We start from the raw sequence: 23,991 nt of genomic DNA on the forward strand, positions 1-23,991 counted from the left end.
AATTAACACTCTCTTCACATACAGCATGAAGTTATTGCTTCCCCTGACATTGGTATCCGTGCGATTGTCCTGATGGGTGTGTCTTCTTTAGGCGATGCTCAAATTCTCGCTGAACGAAAGCAGAAACGTTGCCCCGGAGAATCACAACGGCTTGCCAGTTTGGCCCATGAGAACGGTGTCTGTGTCCATCTTGGTCGGCATGCAAGTCATGTATAAACCTCATTTCTGAGGAGGCAGCTAGTGAGGCGCTTCTTTTCATTTTCGTTCAGCTTTTTAAAAATAGCTGAACTTTATATTTGGCAGCTGAAGATGAGGGGGTGGGTTAGTGTGGGGTGGGGAGGGGAGATCTCGGCGAGTGGGGGGGGGGGGGCCTTGGTGAATGTATCAGTTCTGATGTCTGGAAATTGACATTTCAGGTGTGTTGACGGTCCTCCAAACTCCAGAGCCTGACAAACTTCTCAAATTTTGACTTGTGCATCTTGATGCTGCCAATTTGTTTTGTTTAGAATGGTTAATGTGCCAATGGACGTGTTGCACAATTGAGCGAGGGGTGCCCAGACCTCCCAGGGTGTGACTGCTCCCCCCACTTTCCGAAAGCGACAACAGCCCATCCTGGGAAAGATGTGTTTGCTGCTTGTGGGCCGTTTTCATCCCCCCCCACCTCCCCTCCTCCTCTCTCACACACAGCCAGCCCCTCGTGGCTACAATGTGTGTCTGCTCCTCTCACTGGCTGCTACCTCTCTCCCCTCCCTCTTTCTTAGGCTGCGAGCAGACATGGCGACAACACTGCAACCGCTCACACTGGAAAGGGGTAAGGAGGAATCTTCACCAAGTCTCTGCTAAACCCTCCCGCTGCTCTTTTTGTTTTCATCCCGCAAGAAAATAAAATAGCAGTGGGGGGTTGCTGTGTGATTAAGGAGAGGGATTTCCTTGTACTTTTTCCCCAGCGTTTATGTTGCCTGTAGTGTTCATGGACCGGAGTGGGGAGAGATTTATTGATGCTGGGGAGCAGTGTTTTCTGTAAATATATTAAACGTGGAAGAACCCGCGATTGGTCACATCACCGCCACCCCAAAACCACATCCTGTTCTATCTCCGCAAGATTTTATGGGGCCGGGGGGGGGGGGGGGTGGAGATTAGAGGAGCAGCTTAAAGATGCTTTGCTCAGACTGGCAGGGGTTGCGGCTGATGGAGGAACGGAGAAGTCTTGCGGGAGACGTTGTGACTTTGCAGTCCCGTTTTTTTTGTTGTTGTTTTGATACATGGACCGGCTAAAGGGGCCAGGGAACATCTGGACTTCAATGTAAACGCTTACCCCCTCCTTAAGTCTATTTCTTTGCCCCAAAAGACGATTGCCCCTTCCGATTTCACTAGTTTCAGTGGGAATTTTTGTTATTTTCAGCTGCAGTCCAACATCTCGCCCCTCGCTGCCTCATTCATGGCTCTGATTGTGGGAGGGGTGTGAAATATATGCAAAGGTTAGCCGGGTGTTCCAGTGTCACAGATGGGGGAAATGGCAAGGAGGAGACGTAACTTGAGATTGAGGATAAATAAACGGCCACTTTTAATCCGAACTGAATTAAAAAGTATTCTGATTTTCTTGCTGGTTGGAAGTTGCTGTTTTGTGGATGGTTCTCCAACAGAGTGGCACTGCACGCCCGTACCACCAACAATAATGACTTGTATTCCTGTCCCATTTTTAACATGTTCTCAGGGTGCATCATCGGAACATCTTTAAGCATAATTTGAGACAGAGCCTGCCTCCTGTCCTCTGGGACTTCTGTTCCATAGAATTCCGACAGTGCAGGAGGAGGCCATTCAGCCCATCGAGTCTGCATAGACCCTCCGAAAGAGCACTCTGCCTAGGTTCGCTTATTCATGAAAGCCCATGCAAAGCTTTTGTTCAAAAATCTCAAGTACGTAATATTTTATAAAGAAACAAACTTCTGTGCATATGTAACATTAAAGAGAATTGCCCTTAATGTGCTCTTTAACCTGTCAATAAAACTGTGAACTAATAACTGCTCTATCCCACCCCAACTGATATCTTTTACTTTTGGAATTCAGCCACGCATTCATAAAGTGTTCTTGGGGAAATGTCAACAAATAGTGAAACTGCTAGAACAGATGCCACACCAACTGGCATGTCAAACAATGCATGTAGCAGAGGCTTTAACTCATTGACACCAACAGGTTGTTTTCTTTCCATTTTTAAAGGGTTGGAGATTTAAACTTCCTCAGATTATGACATATAAACTGGGCAGCATGGTAGCACAGTGGGTAGCACTGTTGCTTCACAGCTCCAGGGTCCCAGGTTCGATTCCCGGCTTGGGTCACTGGCTGTGCGGAGTCTGCACGTTCTTCCGTGTCCGCGTGGGTTTCCTCAGGGCGCTCCGGTTTCCTCCCACAAGTCCCGAAAGATGTGCTGTTAGGTCATTTGGACATTCTGAATTCTCCCTCAGTGTACCCGAACAGGCGCCGGAATGTGGCGCCTAGGGGCTTTTCACAGTAACTTTGTTGCCGTGTTAATGTAAGCCTACTTGTGGCAATAAAGATTATTAATTAATTAAACTGACCCTATCGTCCTTTAAGAGTATTTGTGTCTACTCCATTGATTCTTGACTTCCACATTGTTGGTTAAGGCCTTTGTAACAGCTGAACGGAGTCTGTTTGAACTCAGCACTTATTTCAAGTCGCCCTATTGATTTTGAGTTTCTCTCCTGTGTGAATCACAACGGCAAACATTGGGGGGCGGAATTTTCCCTTCCTGCCAGCAGCGGGAATTGTGGCAGGTCTGGGCACAAAATTTGGCATGATGGCAAAGTTTGCTTTCCGCTGTTGGGAAATTAGTTTGGAATTTTGTCCCCTCAACTTTGGTGGGTTAAGATGATTCAAGTTTCTTACCGATCTATGTTGAGAACCATATTTGCATTCTATAATTCTCATTAAAAGGCCAACTTACTGGAATTGTATTCCCCTTCCAAATTAAGTTCCCTGCCCTTATTAGGATAGGTTGTTTCCCAACTGTATTTAAGTGGTGCACACCTGGGAAACCCCATTTTATATTGAGATATGGAGACGCTGCTTTTGCCTAACTTTGTGTTTCTGTGAGATTTTGGTGCTTCCATCATAAGCTGTGCCAAGGCTGGACTGGAGGTGGGAAGGTGGAAGAGAAAAATGTCTGAAGAAGAGAAGATGGGTGTCTGGGAAAGGGGAGAGAATGAGAGAAGGGGAGGGCATGGTTTGTGGTGTTAATGATGGGGCCCGCTGGGGGAGAACACAGGCGATAGGAGGGAACAGTTACAGTAAGAGGAAGGGTGGGAGATCTAGGATGAGAGTCTGGCAGGTGGAGGTCTCATTGGGTGGGTCACGGAGGGGGACAAGACGGGTAAATAAATGTGAAGAAGCAGGGTGAGCATGGTAATGGGTGTTGGCTCTGAGGGTGGGAAAAGGCATGTGCAGGTGGATCATAGTGGGTTCAAGGGTGACAAAGAGGAATGGTAATATTTGGTGAGAATATGGCAATGGTTTGGAAGTTGGTGGATGACGCAGGGAAGGGAGAAAGTGTTAGAGTGTATCTGAAAAGTTCCGCACACCATTGTCTCAGCTGTTCTTGATTACACAGTTGCTCTGAACGTATGAATCCTTGAAGTGGGAGGTGGGTCTTATTGGGTGAGTGGAGTTCAAAGTAAGCACAAGTGACTGACTACAGGGACCTCCATTAATAATTCTGAGGCAACTGGATGCCAAAGATGCCGACTTGTGTTCCCCTCGCTTTGGTGAAGCTTGTATTACAGCAGGGTTGAACTCGACTAATGGATTGCATAACATCAAGATCCCAGCAAGGTGTTGTGGTCCTGTTTATTTGGCAGTGTGCCATCAGTCGCAGTCAGAGGCAGGGATAAAGGGAGGGAGGTGGATGCCTCCAAGGGGCACGGTTGATGGAAGAGAGCCAACTTGCAACTCCACATCTCCATCCTCCCAGATGAATGGTCACAGCTGACAAAGGATTGCACAGTTAATCTTCTATTTCGCAAAGATGATGGTCTGTGTATAGAGTTTTGAGAGTGGTGGAGACCAGTGGAAAAGTGTCCACTTGAGGCTTCTTGCACATGGCTGTCTTCGCCATGGTCAAAGAGTAATGTCTAATACATGAATGAGAAGAATACCCACATTTGGTTTTCCAGGGTGTCCTTGATCTGGAAGGGGTAGGGTGCAGATGCCATGGGCGGGATTCTCCAGTCTCTGACGCTGAAATCGCGTTTGGCGATCGGCCGGAGAATCCCCGTTGGTGCCGAAATCGGGGGAGGTAATACTTTTGCGATGCTCCGCCCCCTTCAAAATGGCATACTATGCCACACGCTGTCGGGATGGCCTCAGGACGTTACCTGAGGCCCTCTCTGATGCCCCGCCCCCGATGGGCTGAGTTCCCGATGGCGTGGGGCACATGTAGTATTTTTTTCAGGAAATCGGCCTGCGGGCTGAGGCCTACGTCCAGCGCCATTACGTTTGGGGGGAGCCGAGCCGCAGGCTTTGGCAGGGGCTGGGGGCACTGGTGGGGGGTGGTCCAGTGGTGGGGGCCTGTCCAAAGGTGTGCACTATTTGTCAGGTCAGGTCCGCGCGCGGCCGGCGCCATGTTGAATGGCGCAGCCGCTGCAAGCCGCCGCCGTGCGCATGTGCAGCCATGGATCCTTCAATTCTCCGGCCATATCCACAGCTAGAGCTGGGGGCGCTACACTGCATGCCTGCTAGCCCTCCACCAGATGGAGGATCGGTGGCCATTTTGCACAGTTTATTTGGTCGTAAAACGCCACTGTTCCCACGTCGGCGTCAGCACTTCGTCTCAAAATCGGAGAATCCAGACCCATGTCTTAAAGGGTTTAGCATTCGTCTGCTGACTTTGAGATTAAGGGAAACCTATAAAGAACATGCTCACTTAATGTATCAGTTCGATTGATTCACACGTCCACTGATGTATTGGTGATGCAGGCTACAGGGAGCTCTGCCCTAGTAATGGCTTTCAGAAGGCCTGTTACCATTTGGTGCGGAGCCATGAGGAGCAAGGCCATAAGCAACAAGGCTAAGAACACTGTAATAGCAAGTATTGGCCCAATCATAAGTGTATCGCCAGCAGTGCTGTTATACAGGTGTTTTGGAAAGGGTTTAGCTTGGACAGTCCATCCATAAATGGAAAGGTATTTTTGATTTTTCCATTTGTTAGGAATGGCATCATTTCCCAACCCCTCGGGTTTTGGTGTGTTTCAATTTTTATTAAAAACCCCACAGCAAACTCGAGATAGGATAAAATTAGAGAGTTTGTTTATTATACATACGTAAGCTGCCCCCTGACATTTAGATGAGTAAAAGGCAGTGCCAGAGGCACAATTGTATGTCCCAGGATGTGGTTGCTCAGATCAAGCTCCTCACTGATGTGTAATTAACGAATGGAAATTTGGAAGATTGCACTTATTCACCTGTTCCGCCACCTAGCTGGAATCACGCCAACTTTCCCGCCCGTCACTGCACTCCAGAAGGGATAATTCTACCCTGCATTATCCAAAATAGGACAGTACTTGTGCATTCACGTCCTGCCGCCACTTTTGAAGGCCCTCAGGATCTTCCTGACTCTTCAAAAATCCGGGCCTATGTTTCCATTTGGAAAGTCATGTCACCAAGTGCCTTTTTTTAAATAGCCTTTTCAATTTGTTCTGCCATCTTCAAAGACGTGTGCACGTACAGATGCAAGACTCTATTCCTTCATTCTATCAGTTATTTAAAATTAAGCAATAACATTAGCAGCAATGGACTTAAATTCATTTGAATTCTCCTTGATCCAATACTACAATATGCATACATGTTTGCCATTGCCAATTTATTGAAAATATTAAGGGTAACTCTTTCATAAAGAATGAGTAGTTTTGTGTATCAGCTCAGTTTGGGAACAGTATAATTAGTGCCAGACATGCCCTGCATTGTGAATTTGGCTTTAATCATGTATGCATTGGGGCGTCAAGGTGGCACAGTGGTTAGCACTGCTGCCTTACAGCTTCTGGGTCCCGGGTTCAATTCCGGCCTCAGGTAACTGTGTGGAGTCTGCACTTTCTCCCCGTGTCTGCGTGGGTTTCCTCCGGGTGCTCCGGTTTCCTCCCACAGTCCAAAGAAGTGCAGGTTAGATGGATTGGCCATGGTGAAATTGCCCCTTAGTGTCCACAAGATTAGGTGGGGCTACTGGGTTACGGGGATGGGGTGGAGGCGTAGGCTTAGCAGGTGCTCTTTCCAAGGGCCAGTGCAGACTTGATGGGCCGAATCGCCTCCTTCTGCACTGTCAATTCTATTTAACAAATATCCTTTAGTTCAGTTTAAAAGCATGATTAGGAGCAAGTCAGTATTTGGTATTTTCCCATGTGTATAATTGTGTATTTGATAATGAAAGGCCAGGGATTAGATCTGCACACTCAGTACAGGTGAGAGGTATTTACCAGTTAGGTATGCAGATTAGAGATGAGATCAGATTGTATAATAAAATACACTTAAGCTAAACATTTATTGTTTGTCAGATTTCTGAGTGGTGTTATTGTGGTACAATATAGTATACATACAAGGTGAGGGATACTTCCTGTTGTTCAGAATCCTCCTTGTTTAATCTCCTTAAGAAAAGTCTCTCATAACCATTCTTGACCTCATTTGAGCAAGCCTGCAGGAAATCTCTCCATCTCGACTAATTAATCTCGGGTGGCTCCACTGCAGCAAGCATGCCTCCAGTTTGCCTTAGTAATAAGATACCAATCCCGCCTGAATCTGTAATTGTGCCTACAACCAACCTGGTATTTATGTAGTTCTTTTTTTGAAAAACATTGATGAACGTCGCATCAATTCATTTTGCAGTGTGTTGTCGACATTATAAAGCTTGCTCTTTAATTCTAATTTGAGGCTCATGAATTTTGAAAAACTGTCCGCTCCTCTTTGCTTGCTATGCATGTCAAATAGTCTGTTAACGTTTTCTAATCCCTTTGAAGACATCTCTAATAGGTGCTCCGTTATCCAGAGGATTCGGAAGATATTTGTCTTAACAAATTTTGTTGACAATCAAACTTCGTCTATCTATTTTTTAAATCTTCAGGATACTGGTCCTTAACTGAATGTGCTGACCTTCCAACCCATACCCACTTGATTGCTGCGATAACAATCTAACTTTGTCCTGTTTTGGATTGGATTTTGAACGACATTAAACATTTTGAATGAGAATAAAAGTACTATAAATCGGCTTGTTTTTATGCTCTTTACATATCTGATTATTCAATAAATTTGAGTAGTAGTTTATAGACAAAGTCACGGACTGGCAAACGGTTTAATCTTCTGTCTACCAAAGATAATTGGGCAAAAGCTTAGAGAAAATATCCAGTAAGCTGAAATAGAGTCAGGAGAGTTCTCTGTTCATTTCCAGGGCGACCAGTATTTATTGAGCAGATAGTATGATCGCAGATAGGAGGTTATTCATGAAGGTCCGCCTTCTCAACCTTGCCCTCGCTTGAGGTGTGGTAATCCTCAGGTTAAATCACCACCAGTCAGCTCTCCCCCTCAAAGGAGAAAGCAGCCTATGGTCATCTGGGACTATGGCGACCTTACCTTTAGTATGGAGTGTGATGGAAGGAGCCGGTGGCATTGCACCCACACGAAAAGCCTATTTTAAAACCCTAAAAGAGCACACAGTATACCTAGCATGGCCTCACTGACGGCCTAAACAAGGTTAGAAGGTTTTCATTGAATCAACTTCTATTAAAATGCAGCCTTATGTTTGATTACCTATGTTAATAGCAAATTGACTGGAGAGTGTCCCCTAATAAATAATAACACACACAACGTTTTATTCTACAAAAAGGAGCTCCCATTCAATATGTGCAGCGTTTTATATTTTCCTTTCAGAAATGCATACGTGCTTTATTTTCTTACTCTGCAAATAATACAAAAATATTTCATACTCCGCTGACCAGTCTTCCCAGGGTTAATCCTTTTTAGGAAGATTTTATCAACCTTTTCTAAAAGGCAAGAGAATAATATTTAGTTAAGGATGTGGAAGTGTTCTGAAGCTTGTGTAATGAATTCCTGTTATAGGTTAGTAATGTCAAGGAAGATTGTGGCACTGAATGCTTAGCCAAGCAAGGTGAGCTGCCTAGAACTGAAATAAAGACAGAAAATGCTGGAAAAACTCAGCAGGTCTGGCAGCATATGTGAAGAGAGAAACAGAGGTAACATTTCACAGTCTGTATGGGCTGAGATTTCCAGCACTTTCTGTTTTCATTTTAGATTTCCAGCCTTCACGGTATTTTGTTTTTGTTTTATTGAACTGAAGGATACTGGCAGTCATTTATTTCCAAGTTTGATATCTATTTAAGAAGGGTCTGACTTTTTTAAAAAAAATGTAATTGTCAAAACATTGAAATGTAATTTTGCAAAGTTGTGATAAGAAGACTAACACAAAATGAAAAAATGGGTAGATTTGAATATTATGACTTAACGATGATCAATCTGAAGTAAGGTTATTAATTTAGATGTTTAAGATAAAGCGCTAAAAGGAAAAAAATTCAGACAACTGAGTGAAGACATTTTGATTGCAAGAACATTTTTTAGCATGGTATGGGGGCGAACAAGGAGGTTGCAAAGCACGAATATTTGTGCTGCCGGCTGCTGGTTTCACAGTTATATCTGGCCTCTTGACCACTTCCTCGAGGTCGATGGCAGGTAGCCAATTGAGCTTGTTGAAAGCTCATTAAGACCTATTGTCAGACGAACTGCAATTTTCCAGTTGGCCTGGTTACAACAAGCCCCGGCTGAAGCTCCCCAAAAGTTGTTGAACTGGCGAGACCCCTTATTTGTACCAGCTAGGGTACCCCAAAATTGTACAAACCTGCTTGAAGAGGGATGACTCGCTCGCTATTGTAGCAACAATGGTTCAATCGAATAAGGTTCCTTTTCCCTTGGATACATTTTCCAGACCCAATAGTTATGTTTAAAAGTTAGTCAATTCAACCAGGTTTTCTTGAATAAATTTATTAACTACTAAAAAGGTGAGGAGAAATGGTAAAACATACTCATCTACATTCATATGGATTAGAAGTAAGAATTGTGTCCAAAACTGAGTAAATATTAAATAACAGATTATACAGACCAGTCCTTGAGTTGCGAGTGGATGATGATGCATTGCGGCCGATGCAGGTTGATTGTAGTAGTTGATTCTTTGGTTCAGGTGTTCTGTAGTTCGGCAGAGAGATCTCAAGTCTATTTCCAGCTGTGATCCTTCTGCTGGCTCATCGACTTTCACAGTTAGAGAAAGCGTTTTAGATGTTCCTGCAAAAGCTGGCTATTCTGCAGGGTCCCTGCCTCAGTTATTGTGTCACTTTCAGTGTGACAACTAGGGCAGCACAGTAGCATGGTGGTTAGCACAATTGCTTCACAGCTCCAGGGTCCCAGGTTTGATTCCCTGCTGGGTCATTGTCTGTGCGGAGTCTGCACGTTCTCCCCGTGTGTGCGTGGGTTTCCTCCGGGTGCTCCGGTTTCCTCCCACAGTCCAAAGATGTGCAGGTTAGGTAGATTGGCCATGCTAAATTGCCCTTAGTGTCCAAAATTGCCCTTAGTGCTGGGTGGGGTTACTGGGTGATGGGGATAGGGTGGAGGTGTGGACTTGGGTAGAGTGCTCGTTCCAAGAGCCGGTGCAGACTCGATGGGCCGAATGGCCTCCTTCTGCACTGTAAATTCTATGTAAAAAAAAATAAATAAATAAAACTCCCAGCACCTTTCCTCGCATCACACTCTCACACAGGAAAGGTATGCTGCCACTTCTTCTGTGCTGGAGGGGCTTCTATTGGCATTCCAGTTTGAAGAGACCACCCATCACCCATAACTAGATGGCGAATCTGCCCTCTAGCCATTAATTGGCCAAATCTGGAAAAATCCCAACTGTGCGACTGGTCCCCCACACAGTGCCTCTCATATAAGAAATACAAAAACCCAAGAAGATTTTCCTGCCCATAAACTTTGGTGAGGGTGGATTGGTAAATTATATCAAGGGGTTGTCACTGGGCAAGAGTAAACCAGAGACCCAGAGTAAAGCTCTGGGGACCCAGATTCAAATCCCACCACTGCAGGTGGTAAAATTTGAATTCAATGAAGTCTGGAATGAAAAGTCTAATGATGAGCATGAAACCATTGCCGATTATCGTTAAGACCCCATCTGGTTCACTAATGTCCTTTAGAAAAGGAAATCTGTCATCCTTATCTGGTCTGGCCTACATGTGACTCCAGACCCACAGCAATGTGGGTGACTCTTAAATGCCCTAAGGGCAATTAGGGTTGGGCAATAAATGCTGGTGCAACCTGCTACGCCCACATCCCATGAATGGATAAAAAATAAATTCAAGGGGGACTGGGTAGTCGGAAAAAAGGCGTGGGAGTGATGTACCAGCTATTGTAAATCTTTGACCAAGTGAAAAATGGCATTATGGACATTGAGCCAACTTTTAAAAAATTGTTCTCGGGATATAAAATCGCTGGATACTGCCCATCACTAATTACTCCTGAGAAGGTGATGGGAGCCTCGTTAGTCCGTGTGCTATTTGGCAGGAGTAGGTGGTTGCAGGGGAAGGGAGTTTTCAGGATTTGAACCCTGAAGCAGTGAAGGAACAGTGGTTCCAAGTCAGGATGCTGAGTGCCTTGGAGGCAAACGTATATGTGGTGACGCTCGCATCATCTCCTGCCCTTGTCCTTCTGAGCAGTAGTGGCCATGGCTTTGGAAGGTGATGTCGAAGGAGCCTTGGTGAGTTGCTGCAAGACATCTTGTACATGGTGCATACTGCTGCTACTGTACACTGGTGTTGGAGGTAGTGACTGTTTAATAATAATAATAATAATAATAATAATAATCGCTTATTGTCACAAGTAGGCTTCAATGAAGTTACTGTGAAAAGCCCCTAGTCGCCACATTCCGACGCCTATTCGGGGAGGTTGGTACAGGAATTGAACCCGCGCTGCAGCCTTGTTCTGCATTACAAGCCAGCTGTTTAGTCCACTGTGGTAAACCAGCCCCTAATATGCCCCTAATGTGCTGAATGGAGTGAAACCAAGCCAGCTGCTTTGTTTTCGATGGTGTAGTGCTTCTGTGCACTCATCCAGGCAAATCACACTCATGATTTGTGCCTTGTACAAGGTGCACTGGATTTAAGGAGTCTGGAGGTGAATGCCGAAATACAGGATTCCCAGCCTGTGATCTATGCGTGTAGCCACAGTGTTTATATGGCTGGTCCAGTTCAGTTTTTGTCCACTAGGAAGTTGATAGTGGGAGATTCAGTGATAATAATATCATTGAATGTCAAGAGGAAATGGTTAGATTCTCTCCTGTTAGACACACTCATTGCCTGGCACTTGTGTAGTCGGGATTTCACTTGCCACTTGCAAGCCCAACTCTGCATATTGTCCAGGTTTTGCTGCATGTCGGCTCATACTGTTTCAGTATCTGAGAAGTTATGGAACTTGCACATTGTGAAATCGTCAGCAAGTATCCTCACATCTCATAATTCGGAGGGATGGTCAGTGATGAAGCAGAGAACTGGGCCGAGCATAATACCCGGAGGAACTCCTGCAGCGTAAACCTGGGGCTGATTGGCCTCCAACCATTTTCCTTTGTGCTAAGCATGACTCCAACCAGTGGAGAAATTTCCCGATTCCCATTGACTTCAATTTTACCCGGATTCCTTGATGCCACACTCTATCAACTGCTGCCTTGATGTCAAGGGCACTCGTTCGCGCCTCACTTCAGAGGGTTTAGCCCTATTGCCTGCGTTTGTACAAAAGCTGGAGGTCTGAAACTGGGTGGCCCTGACAGAACCCAAGTGAGGAGGTTGGTGCTGAGTAAATGCCGCGTAATAGTACTGACACCCTCCATCACTCTGCTGGTGATTGAGTGTATGCTGATGGGGCAGTAATTGGCTGGGTTGGATTTGTCCTTTTTGGAAAGGATATCCCTGGGCAACTTTTCCCCACTGACGGACAGGTGTCTGTGTTGTAGCTGTGCAGTACTGGAACAGCTTGACTAAGGGTTCATCTAGTTCTAAGTGCATGTCTTCAGTAGAACAGCTGGGATGATGTCAGGGCCTGTAACCTTTGGTGTATCTGGTGTCTTCAGCTGTTCCTTAATATCTGATAATTCTTGGGCTATGGACATCAGCAGCAATGCTGGTTTTTATTGCTCATTCCATGTTGCCCTTATGAGGATGTGGAGAGTCATTTTTTGAATCATTGCAGAGGCGTGAAGGTCCCCCGACAGCTTATGAGATATAGATTACATAGATTACATAGAACATACAGTGCAGAAGGAGGCCATTCGGCCCATCGAGTCTGCACCGACCCACATTAATCCCTCACTTCCACCTTATCCCCGCAACCCAATAACCCCTCCCAACCTTTATGGACACTACGGGTAATTTAGCATGGCCAATCCACCTAACCTGCACGTCTTTGGACTGTGGGAGGAAACCGGAGCACCCGGAGGAAACCCACGCGGACACGGGGAGAACGTGCAAACTCCGCACAGACAGTGACCCAGCGGGGAATCGAACCTGGGACCCTGGCGCTGTGAAGCCACAGTGATAATCACTTGTGCTCCCGTGCTGCCCAAAGATAGGGAGTCCTTTGACCCAGAGATGATGAAATAATGGTGGGTGTTGCATACCCTTGGAGAGAGTCCGGTGGAAGTTTTATTCTGAGAAAGGAACCAGGGGTGAGGTAGTCCAGTTACGTGAATGGGTGAAAGAAACTCCTTTGGTGAAGGTTCAAGAGAGATTGAATTGAGCTGCTCAAAAATCTATACATTTTAACCGATTAAATAATGGAAAAACCTTTCACTGCTGTTGGCTTTGGTAATCAGAGGACACACGTTTAGGGGAACTGGTAAGAAAAAAAAGAGTGAAGCTTAGGAACATTTGTTCACGCAACAAGTTATGATCTGAAAAGGTGGAGGAAGCAGATTCAAGAATGGCTTTCACAGTACAATTAGATATCTGCATGAAAAACATGAATAACATTAGGGAAAGACCAAACAAGTGGACTAATTGGATATTTTTTTCAAAGAGGCAGCACAGGCAGGGTGAATGGACTTCTGTGCAGTGTGATTCTAAGACACAATGGGGGGGGGGGCGGGGGGGGATTGATTTACCAGCTGTTCACGCGGCAGGAATTTCCGGTCCCAGGCCGGCCCACGGGTTTCCCGGCAACTAGGGGTACAGTCAATGGGAAGTACCATTGACAAGGCCAGAACCAGCAGATGCCCCTGGTGGGCCACTACCACCGCTGAAAAACGTGCAGTGGGGTGGTCTGTAAGTCCCACCCAATATGTGTGTGACTTGGATGGAAATTTGGAGGTAGTGGTCTTTCCCGAAGCCTACTGTCCTCATCGTTTATACCCAAAAGAGAAAATGCTAGAAAATCCCAGCAGGTCTGGCAGCATCTGTAAGGAGAGGAAAGAGCTGACATTTCGAGTCCAGGCGATCCTTTGTCAAAGCTTTTCTTTATCGTTTCTAGGTTATAGAGATTGCAGGTTTGGGAGGTGATATCGAAGAAGCTTTGCTGACATGTGAAATGCATCCTGTAAATAATACATACTGCTGTGAGCTTGACCAGTGGCAGAGGGAGTGAACGTTTAACATGGGGCTGGGCTGTCGATCAAGCAGATTGCTTGGTGTATAAAGCGTTCGTTACAAAAGTTCAATTATTAATAGAATTATGTAAATATCATTGATATAATAGCTTTGAAAATGTAGTTCCTTTTCAATTCTGTTAGGAAAATTCCTGTGCTCACATGTCGAGGGATCCTGACGGAGAAATAATCTTCCACTATTAAACACGTATTAATATGCAGACTGGATCCAGGCAAATGCTTAAAAACTGCAAATGTTGGAAATGCACCAATTGACTGTTCTGTCTAATTGCTGATGGAAAAGATTCCATCCCAGTCCTGGCTTTTGAGACGTAATAGATACAAAAGACGACTCACCGGTAAATTAAACTATGCTGTCATGCTGTAAGCATTTGGTTTGGTGAAAACATTCTATTGGGCAAAATAGGTTTTAATTGCTAAGATAGAAATTGGGTACTTTGAGGTTCATTGGGAACCCCATCATAACAGGTGACTGTCGGAGGTCAATGTTGTCGTATAAGGTTTGAATTTTCATTAACTTTCATTCACCATGTGTGTAATAGTAATTTGTAAATTTTGAGATTTTAGTATAGTGGCACGGAAATGTTTACAGAGGGCTAAGAATTCCAATATCAATAGATCTGTGGAAGTGTCAAAAGGAAAGTGCACATTTATTGCAACTATACTGTTGTCTATCATGAAATATGCAACAAAAAGTCTTGAAATGTATTTTATTAGGGGTTAGTTTTTAATTGCTATCTATGCTTGCAAAATATAAGAGAATAAAGTATTTTGTTTGCAATAGGAACAAATTAGAACCACTCTTCAAAGAACTGTTACAGACTTCAACTTATGCATCACACACAAGTGTAAAAAAGATTACAATAATTTATGCTTCCATTTTTAAATGGGACAGCATTTCAAAATAGCATAATAAGCAAAATACTGTGGATGCTGGAACCTGAAACAAGAACAGAGGTTGTGGGAAAGCTCAACAGGTCCGCTAGCATCTATCAGGAGAAAACCAGAGTTAACATTCTGAGTCCTTTGACTCTTCATCGGAACTAAAAGGTAAAACTGCAACAAAAAATAGCAACTTTAAAACAAAAGGCAGATGGCCTGATGTGAGAGGGGGAGGAGGGTGTTTGGATTGAGGCAATGCATAAATGGAATATTAAAAAGAAAGAAAGGGGGGTTTAAGATGGAGGAGAAAGGTCACAATCTGAAAATGCTGAACTCAACGTTGAGCTTGCACTGGGTTTCACTGCAACATGGCAGCCGGCCAAGGGCAGACATGTGGGCATGAGGGCAAGGTGCTTAGTTAAAGTGACACGCAACAGGAAGTTTGAGGTCATGCTTGCAGGCTGAGTGAAGGTGTTCCGGAAAGTGTTCACCTGGTCAACGTTTAGTCTCCCCAATGTAGAGGAGACCGCATTGGGAGAAGCGAATACAATAGACCAAATTGAAGGAGGTGCAAGTGAAACGCTGCTTAACCTGAGAGGAATGTTTGGGGCCTTGAACGACGAGGAAGGAGAAGGTAAAGGGACAGGTCTTGCACCTTCTGTGATTCGACATATTATGGCTAGGTGACAGAAAAGACAATGCTCAAGATGTAAATGAGAAATGTAGTTACCCTTGTGTTATGAATGTGTAGCTGTAGAAAGAGGTTTCTTCTAAAACAGAATTTCCTGAATGGAGGATGGTGAAATCGTACCCGGCGATGGACCGTGTGATTTGGTTGTCATGGCTCAGGCCAAAGCTTTTTGAAAAATGATTTATGTTTCACAACCTTCATGCAAGAGAGGCAGTTAGTTTTCTGATTCAGAGATTCTAAGATGGGTACAGCAACAGTTGCCACTGCTGTTACTGGCTACCAAGCAGAATGATGGTAGAAAATTATTCTCTGTAAAAGAGATGGGACTTTGGAGATTTAAGTAGCAAGGAATCAGCAGATGCTCCCTTGCTGCTGTAGGTCTATTGGGGATATTCAAAAAACAGTGAAGTGACTCTTATAGAACACTGGAAGACTTGCCCTGGTGTGGTAAGGAGAAGGGAATCTGCCAACAAGTTGAGAAAGGTTTGGATTTGAATCTCCAAGGCTACACATCTATTGAGAGTGTGGGGTAATATGTAAATGGATGTATTTTGATTGTGTTAATTATTTACCAGGAAGTACCTCTTACAGACCTACTAACTTTACATAAATAGGAGGCAAAATAATTGAATGAAGCATCTGGAGTGATGATGATTATGTATAATAATCTAGTAATTATTATGTGTATAATAATTTAGTAATTAGCAACCAGCAGAACTTCATAAAGAGATGCTGCCTGACCAGCCTCATTGAACTTTCCTAAGGCCATGACATCCCAAGAAAACATTATGATTGGAGTACCAAGACTTTCAGAGAGCATTTAACAATGTTCCTTGTAGAAGGCTGCTACATACGTCAATAATTCAAATGAAAACCTGGAGATTGCTAGCATCCTGGACGAAGTAACGGCTACCATGTTGCAACTTGGTGTAAATTCAAGGGGTGCTGCATTTGGATTTCCACCCACAAATGTGGTGGAATGGATGTGCCTTTTGTGTATGCCTCACAGGGAATTAAAAATGTATTTGATCAACTTGTTGCATTAAATGCCATTGATGAAATCCTACGGAAATATGCAAATATTTAAAATAGTGCGAACCAACAAATTTGATACGGATGTTTCCTACACGGGAGCGTGATACATGGTGCAATTCTCCATGGATCTAAAAATAGCAAAGAATGCAACGTAGAACAATGTTAACCTCTGCAGGCTAAGTTTTTACATTCAAAATAAGAATTTTGTGTGCAAAGACTCTTAACTAACATTTATACTGTTAGATCAATAGTTTAATTATACTGTACAATTAAATCCTAATGAGATGCATCTGTAGCTGGTAAATACTGTGTGAAATTCATTCATTGCATGAAACAATATAATTAAACCACATTTTTTGCATTTATAACTCTTGGGAATTGAGATCATTGGCAGATAATAGCATTGACCTTATGAGAAAAAAGAAAATTGTGGTGAATTGGATAACATACATTTTCACAGTCGGCTTCCTGGAATATATTGATCTTGAAATACTGAATCTGACTTTTCCAGTTTTAGATCATCACTACATTGCCTGCTTTATTGTATCAAATTCCAGCAATTCACAGCAAGAATTAAAACTTTAATTATTAAAGTGATAAATATATTTTCAGTATCTGGTCAACTGAGTGTTTCCACAATGCTACAGTATTTACCTGTGGTGCTATTTGGCGCAGTTTTAAAATGTATCTTGCATGAGAAAAGAATCATTGCTTTTCCGTTCATAATATGGTACAGTAAGTGTATATACATTTTCTATATTAGCTTGCATCTTTTGTTTTGGACCTGGTAGTGAATAAGAGAAGAGAAAATGTAGTGAGCTTTGCTATAAGATATAGTAAAGTTGGCCTTCATCGCAAGTGGATTTGAGGACAGGAGTAAAGGGTGGTATGGTAGCACAGAGGTTAACACTGTTGCTTCACAGTCCCAGGTTCGATTCACGGCTTGGGTCACTGTCTTGGGTCACTGCACGTTCTCCACAAGTCTGTGTGGGTTTCCTTCCGGTGCTCCGGTTTCCTCCCACAAGTCCCGAAAGACGTGCTTGTAACAATACTGTAAGGAATACAGAGGGTTAACAATAAAGTAATAATACTTCTCACCATCAGATGGAGATAAGGAGCAGTCACATAAATATCATGTGACTCTGGGATTTTGGGAGAAGGTGGTTAGGAGTCAGATAGATTAGTTGCATAGCATAGAGCTGTTGAAAGAGATATTGTACAATTTTATTTAATAACTTGTTCCTTGTTGGCTGGTTAGAATCTATAATTTAGTAATGAAAATAAATCAGCTTTGTTCAAAAACTCAGCTTGATATTCTTTATTAACACCACATTCTCAAGCCATCCTGATAGGCCCAACAGAGAACATCACAGTGCTGGTAGGAAATTTGAACATTCTGAATGCTCCCTCTGTGTATCCGAACAGGCGCCGGAATATGGCGACTGGGGTTTTTTCACAGTAACTTCATTGCAGTGTTAATGTAAGCCTACTTGTGACAGTAAAGATTATCAGATTCTTGTTGCAGTTGTATAGAGCGTTTGTGAGAGCCTCACCTTGACTATTGTGTACAGTTTTGCTCCCATTATCTAAGGAGGGATATGCTTGCCATAGAGGGAGTGTAACAGAGATTCACCAGGTTTATCCCTGGGATTGTTTTCTGAGGAGAGGTTGAGAAGACTGGGTCCCTAAGGTTATTCCCTAAGGTTTTTAAGAATGAGTGGTGACCTCATTGAAACTCAGCCAAATCAAGTAGGAGAATCACAAGTTAAATATGGATGAGGAAGGCCATTTAGCCAACAGCCCATCCATCCAGAATTAACTTTGAGTCTCCATTAACGGGGCCGAGGTGGAGATGGTTCGCAGTTTCAAATTTCTAGGGGTGCACATCTCCAAAAATCTGTCCTGGTCCACCCACGTCGACGCTACCACCAAGAAAGCACAACAGCGCCTATACTTCCTCAGGAAACTAAGAAAAATTTGGCATGTCCACATTAACCCTTACCAACTTTTACAGATGCACCATAGAAAGCATCCTGTCGGACTACATCACAGCCTGGTATGGCAACTGCTCGGCCCAGGACCGCAAGAAACTTCAGAGAGTCGTGAACATTGCCCAGTCCATCACACAAAGCTGCCTCCCATCCATTGACTCCACCTACACCTCCCGATGCCTGGGGAAAGCGGGCAGCATAATCAAAAATCCCTCCCACCCGGCTTACTCACTCTTCCAACTTCTTCCATCGGGCAGGAGATACAGGAGTCTGAGAACACGCACGAACATACTCAAAAACAGCTTCTTCCCCACTGTCACCAGACTCATAAATGACCCTCTTATGGACTGACCTCATTAACACGACACTCTATATGCTTCATTTGATGCCAGTGCTTATGTAGTTACATTGTATATCTTGTGTTGCCCTATTATGTATTTTCTTTCATTCCCTTTTCTTCCCATGTACTTAATTATCTGTTGAGCTGCTCGCAGAAAAATACTTTTCATTGTACCTCGGTACTCGTGACAATAAACAAATCCAATCCAATCCCATTCATTACAGAATCGAATTGGCTCTTAAAGGATTCCAGGATGTTAACCTTCCAGATATTGACCACTCGTTGAGGGAAAGGACACAAATTATAGATAAAATGCTGTTCGTATTTTCAGCTTTGTAACAAATATTTTGGAGGATATAGCTTTTCCGTTAGAAATTTCAGAAGGAGTGCATGGATTCTAAGCTCGTATTGAATTAAAATGTTGTTCCTGTTATGTTGTGGATTGTGAAGTATCTAATTCCAATTAGGTCAAAGGATGTGGCTCAGGAAGGATGCCTGAAAAAGTGGTAAGTCTGAGGATTGGGAGCAATTTTGAACCCAGCAAAGGAGGACGAGAAAACAGATTGAGTAAGGGAAATTGGAATATGAATACAAACTAGCGCGGAACATAAATGCTTCTTTAGGTACCTAAATGGAAAAGATTAGCTAGGACAAATGTGGGATCATTACAGCTGGAGACAGAAAGAACAGGGACATGGCCGAGAAACGTTGTCTGTCTTCGCAGAAGAAGATACAGAAAATCTCCCAGAAATACTTCGGCAACCGAGGGACTTGTGAAACTGAGGAACTTAAAGAAATTAATATTAGTAAAGAGGTTGTACCTGAAATGTTAACAGGATTAAGGTTGGTAAATCCTCTGGAACAGGTGAGCTTCATCCCAGAGAGTGTTGAACGTGATGGCAGGAGAAATAATGCATTAGTGGTTACCTTTCAAAATGTTATAGATTATGGAAACTTTAGTGGGAAATGGCAAATGTAACCCCACTATTTAAGATGGGTGGAAGAGGGAGTTGGGATAACTGGATGGTCCTTATTCACTGACAGTTAGTATGTAGGTGCAACAAGCAAGTGGGAAGGCAAAATATGTTAGCCGTCGTCGCAAGGGGATTTGAGTACAGGAGTAAAGATGTCTTGCTGCAATTGTATCGAGCCGTGGTGAAACCTCACCTGGGGTATTGTGCACAGTTTTGGTCCCATTATCTAAGGAGGGATATGTTGCCATAGAGCGACTGTAACAGAGATTCACCAGATTGATCTCTGGGATGGCAGGATTCATTTATGAGGAGGGATTGAGGAGACTGGGTCTTTATTCCTTAGGGGCTTGAAGAATGAGTGGTGACCTCATTGCAATTTAAATTCTTACAGGGCAAGACAGATGTAGATAAGAGGTTTCCCCTGACTGGCAAGTCTAAAGCCAAGGGACATAATCTTCGGATAAGGTGTAGTAGGCCATTTAATCTTTGTTGGTGGTGAATCTTTGGAATTCTCTACCCGAGAGAACTGTGGAAGGTCAATCATTGAGCATGGCTAAAACAGAAATTGGTAGATTTCTGAAGACTAATGACATTAGGGGCTATGGTGACGGTCCAGAAAAGTGGCTGAGATCAGCCATGATCTAGCTAAATGGCAGAACGGACTTGATGGGCCGAAAGGCCTACTCTTGTTCCTATGTTCAATCTGTTGGTAGGCCTCTTGTCAATGTGGAATGTTATTTGCTTCTCTTGAAATTTTAGCACCAAAGTTTGTCCCTTATGGTTTGGGATTTTAATCCAATGAGAAAAATGGTTTTGCCACGCCTTTAACACTAAAGGTTTGATTAATTCTTTCAGGGGATGTGGGTGTTGCTGCTCTGCCTGCATTTCTTGACCATCCCTAATTGCCCCTGAATTGAGTGGTTTGCTCGGCCATTTCGGAAGGTGTTTGCTGTGGGTCTGGCTGCCAGATTTCTTTCCCTAAAGGGTTTTCGTAAACCAGCTGGGATTTTTATGACGACCAACAATGTTTTTGTGGTTATGGTTACACTTTAGAGTCCAGATTTTCATTGAGTTAAAATGTCACCATCTGCTTTGCTGGGGTTCGAACCAGCTCCCCAGAGCATTACCCAGGATCTCTGGATTTCTAGTCCAGTGACAACTCTAGTCCATAGCAATTGCCTCCCCATAGCACTTCAGAGTGTTCTCAAACAAAATTTAATACGAGGATGAGCCACATATGGCAAGATTGGGCAGATGATCAAAGCTGATGATCCAAAAGAGGACCTTACAGGAGGTGTGAGGCTGAGAAGTGGGAATCTTGGGTTGGATTCTCTGCCGCCAGTAACAGAATTTCTGATGCGACAGAGAATCCAGCATCAGGCAGAAAACAATGTTCTGGGCTCCCGCTGATATTGGGGTCGAGGTTTGACCCATTTGCATCCTATTAACGGGCTGGACACCATCGGGATTCTCCCGCAATCGGCGTGATGGCCCGATGCTGGCGCCAAGAACAGCGGGAACCACTCCGGCGTCGGGCCACCCGGAAGTTGCGGAATCCTCCGCATATCCGGGGGCTAGGCCGGCCCCGGAGGGGTTGGTGCCACGACAAACGGCGCCAAACGGCCGCCATGGTCCGGCGCATGCGCAGAACCGCCGGCGTGTTCGTGCGCATGCTCAGAGGGTTTCTTCTCCGCGCCGGCCATGGTGGAGCCCTACAGAGGCCAACGCGGAGGGAAAGAGTGCCCCCACGGCACAGGCCCGCCCGCAGATCAGTGGGCCCCAATCACAGGCCAGGCCACCGTGGGACCCCCCCCAGGGCCGGATCCTTCTGCACCCCCCCCCCCCGAGGACTCTAGTAGACAGCCTACCAGCCAGGTCCCGCCGTGATGGACCATGTCCATTTCACGCCGGCAGGACTGGCCGAAAACGGGCGGCCGCTCGGCCCATCGGGGCCCAGAGAATTGCCGGGGGGGGGCGCGCTTCCGATGGCCCCCAACCGGCGTAGCGTGAACCCCGCCCACACCCGAAAACTGGCGCCAGAGAATTTGGCAGCTGGCATCGGAGCGGTGAGGCAGGATTCACGCCCCCCCCCCCCCAGCGATTCTCCGACCCGGCGGGGGGGAATCACGTGGGTGAGAATTGCTGCTGGTCTTGACAAATGTGACCCTGACATAGTGGACCTCGTGGGCAATGGGCCAATCGGAATGTTCATCGGAAGGCCACCCCTCCTGCATAATGCAAGACCGACTACCTCACCACCGCGAGAACCGTCCACCGCCCAGGGACCCCAAATTAGAGGGACACCCCAATTAGAGGGACCCCCACCAAAGACCCCCAATTAGAGAGACCCTGCCTGAAAGCCCCCACCCCCCCCCCCCCACCCCCCAAAGTGAGGCCCCTGTCTGGAAGTCATCCCCCTCCCATAAGAGATCTCTTCCTGGAAGCTGGAGAGCAGTCCAGACAGAGGCAGTGAAAAAATATCACTGCTTTAAAACTCACCTGAAAAATACACCTTCTGACTAAGGTAGTGGAAGCAGCACCTGAAAATTCCTGGAAAGAGAAAAACAGTCAGCTAGGTTTCAACCCACCTCAGGGGCGAAATTCTCCCCAAACGGCGCGATGTCCGCCGACTGGCGCCCAAAACGGCGCCAATCAGACCGGCATCGCGCCGCCCCAAAGCTGCGAAATGCTCCGCATCTTTGGGGGCCGAGCCCCGACATTGAGGGGCTAGGCCGGCGCCGGAGGAATTTCCGCCCCGCCAGCTGGCGGAAACGGCCTTTGTTGCCCGCCAGCTGGCGCGGAAATGACATGTCGGGGCGGCGCATTCGCGGGAGCGTCAGCGGCCGCTGACAGTTTCCCGCGCATGCGCAGTGGAGGGAGTCTCTTCCGCCTCCGCCATGGTGGAGACCGTGGCGGAGGCGGAAGGGAAAGAGTGTCCCCACGGCACAGGCCCGCCCGCAGATCGGTGGGCCCCGATCGCGGGCCAGGCCACCGTGGGAGCACCCCCCAGGGCCAGATCGCCCCGCGCCCACGCCGCCTTGTCCTGCTGGTAAGAAAGGTACTTTAATTTACGCCGGCGGGACAGGCAATTTATCGGCGGGACTTCGGCCCATCCGGGCCGGAGAATCGAGCTGGGGTGCCCGCCAACCGGCACGGCGCGATTCCCGCCCCCGCCGAATCTCCGGTGCCGGAGACTTCGGCAACTGGCGGGGGCGGGATTCACGGCAGCCCCCGGCGATTCTCCGACCCGGCGGGGGGTCGGAGAATGACGCCCCCTGTCTTTGATCTGTAAGCCTTTCATTCATTTCTCTCTGAAATTGCTTCAGTTAGGCTGAGATTGACAGTTTCCACAATCCAGCTTGTCTGCATTGTTTGAGTCATCTCCCTTCATTCTTGAGTGGCTTTGAAGTACCCAGCTATGAAACTAATAAAAAGTGCCCAACTCCTTTGATGTGGCCCAGGAGCTGTCAATCACAACTAAATGGATCCCCAATTTCTTTCCAAGGTTACCATTCACGACCAACAAAAGTGCCGCAAACCAATAAGTCCAGTCTCCCATTTATCCTGACCATTTACTACATGCAGAAAATCATTGCATCACACATCCACCAGGAATACACAATTTTAAAAACTAATTTACTTTTGAAATTGGTGATTAAGTTCAGAGATAACTGCAAATGGTTTCCCACATAAAGACAAGTATTGTCTGGGTCCAAGTCTGAGTTGGAAATTTGACCTGGTTCTAGGGTGCTGATTTTGTGTGTGTTGTCTACAGGGTATGCTGTAACAAATGATCAAAAATTTCCACAGCACTTCCCAAACCCATGATTTCCTCCACATAGACACACAAGGGCAGAAAATGTATGAGAACACCATCACACACCCAGTGACATATATCAGTTCCATTCCTCCTCCATAACTGTGCAAAGTTCTAGAACTCTGTGGGAGCACCTTCACCATGTGGACGTCAGTGCTTCAGGAAGAAGGTTCAGCACCACCTTCTGAAGGTTGGCAAGGGATGGGCGCTAAATGCTGCCTATGTCAGTGATGCCCACGTCTTCAGCATAATTTTTTTAAGCTCGCGTTCATACCAATTGGGGTAGTGTGTTATGGTTGCAATCAACAATTGTGGTGCAAAATGAGCTCAAAACTGATCTCTTTTTCTCGGCTGATTTTATTTTTTTTCCTATAAATTTAGAGTTCACAGTTAATTTTTTCCAATTAAGGGGCAATTTAGTGTGGCCAATCCGCCTACCCTGCACATTTTTGGGTTGTGGGGGCGAAACTCATGCAAACACGGGGAGAATGTGCAAACTCCACACGGACAGTGACCCAGAGCCGGGATCGAGCCTGGGACCTCAGCGCCGTGAGGC

The 23,991-nt window shown here is 45.4% G+C and overlaps 1 protein-coding gene across 2 annotated transcripts in view; it reads left to right on the top strand.

Annotated features, from left to right (window-relative positions):
- Nucleotides 1–661: 661 nt before the first annotated feature.
- lin7a (lin-7 homolog A (C. elegans)) overlaps nucleotides 662–23,991 on the top strand; it is an 88,794-nt gene continuing 65,464 nt past the window's right edge. For both annotated transcript variants that reach the window (XM_072485161.1, XM_072485160.1), the window contains exon 1: nucleotides 662–811. In XM_072485161.1, coding sequence (XP_072341262.1) covers nucleotides 775–811 — 37 coding nt within the window. In that variant the 5' untranslated portion in view covers nucleotides 662–774. The remainder of the gene's footprint in view (nucleotides 812–23,991) is intronic.

This window comes from Scyliorhinus torazame, chromosome 19 (assembly GCF_047496885.1).
Source record: "Scyliorhinus torazame isolate Kashiwa2021f chromosome 19, sScyTor2.1, whole genome shotgun sequence".
In the NCBI taxonomy this organism is placed as follows: Eukaryota; Metazoa; Chordata; class Chondrichthyes; order Carcharhiniformes; family Scyliorhinidae; genus Scyliorhinus; species Scyliorhinus torazame.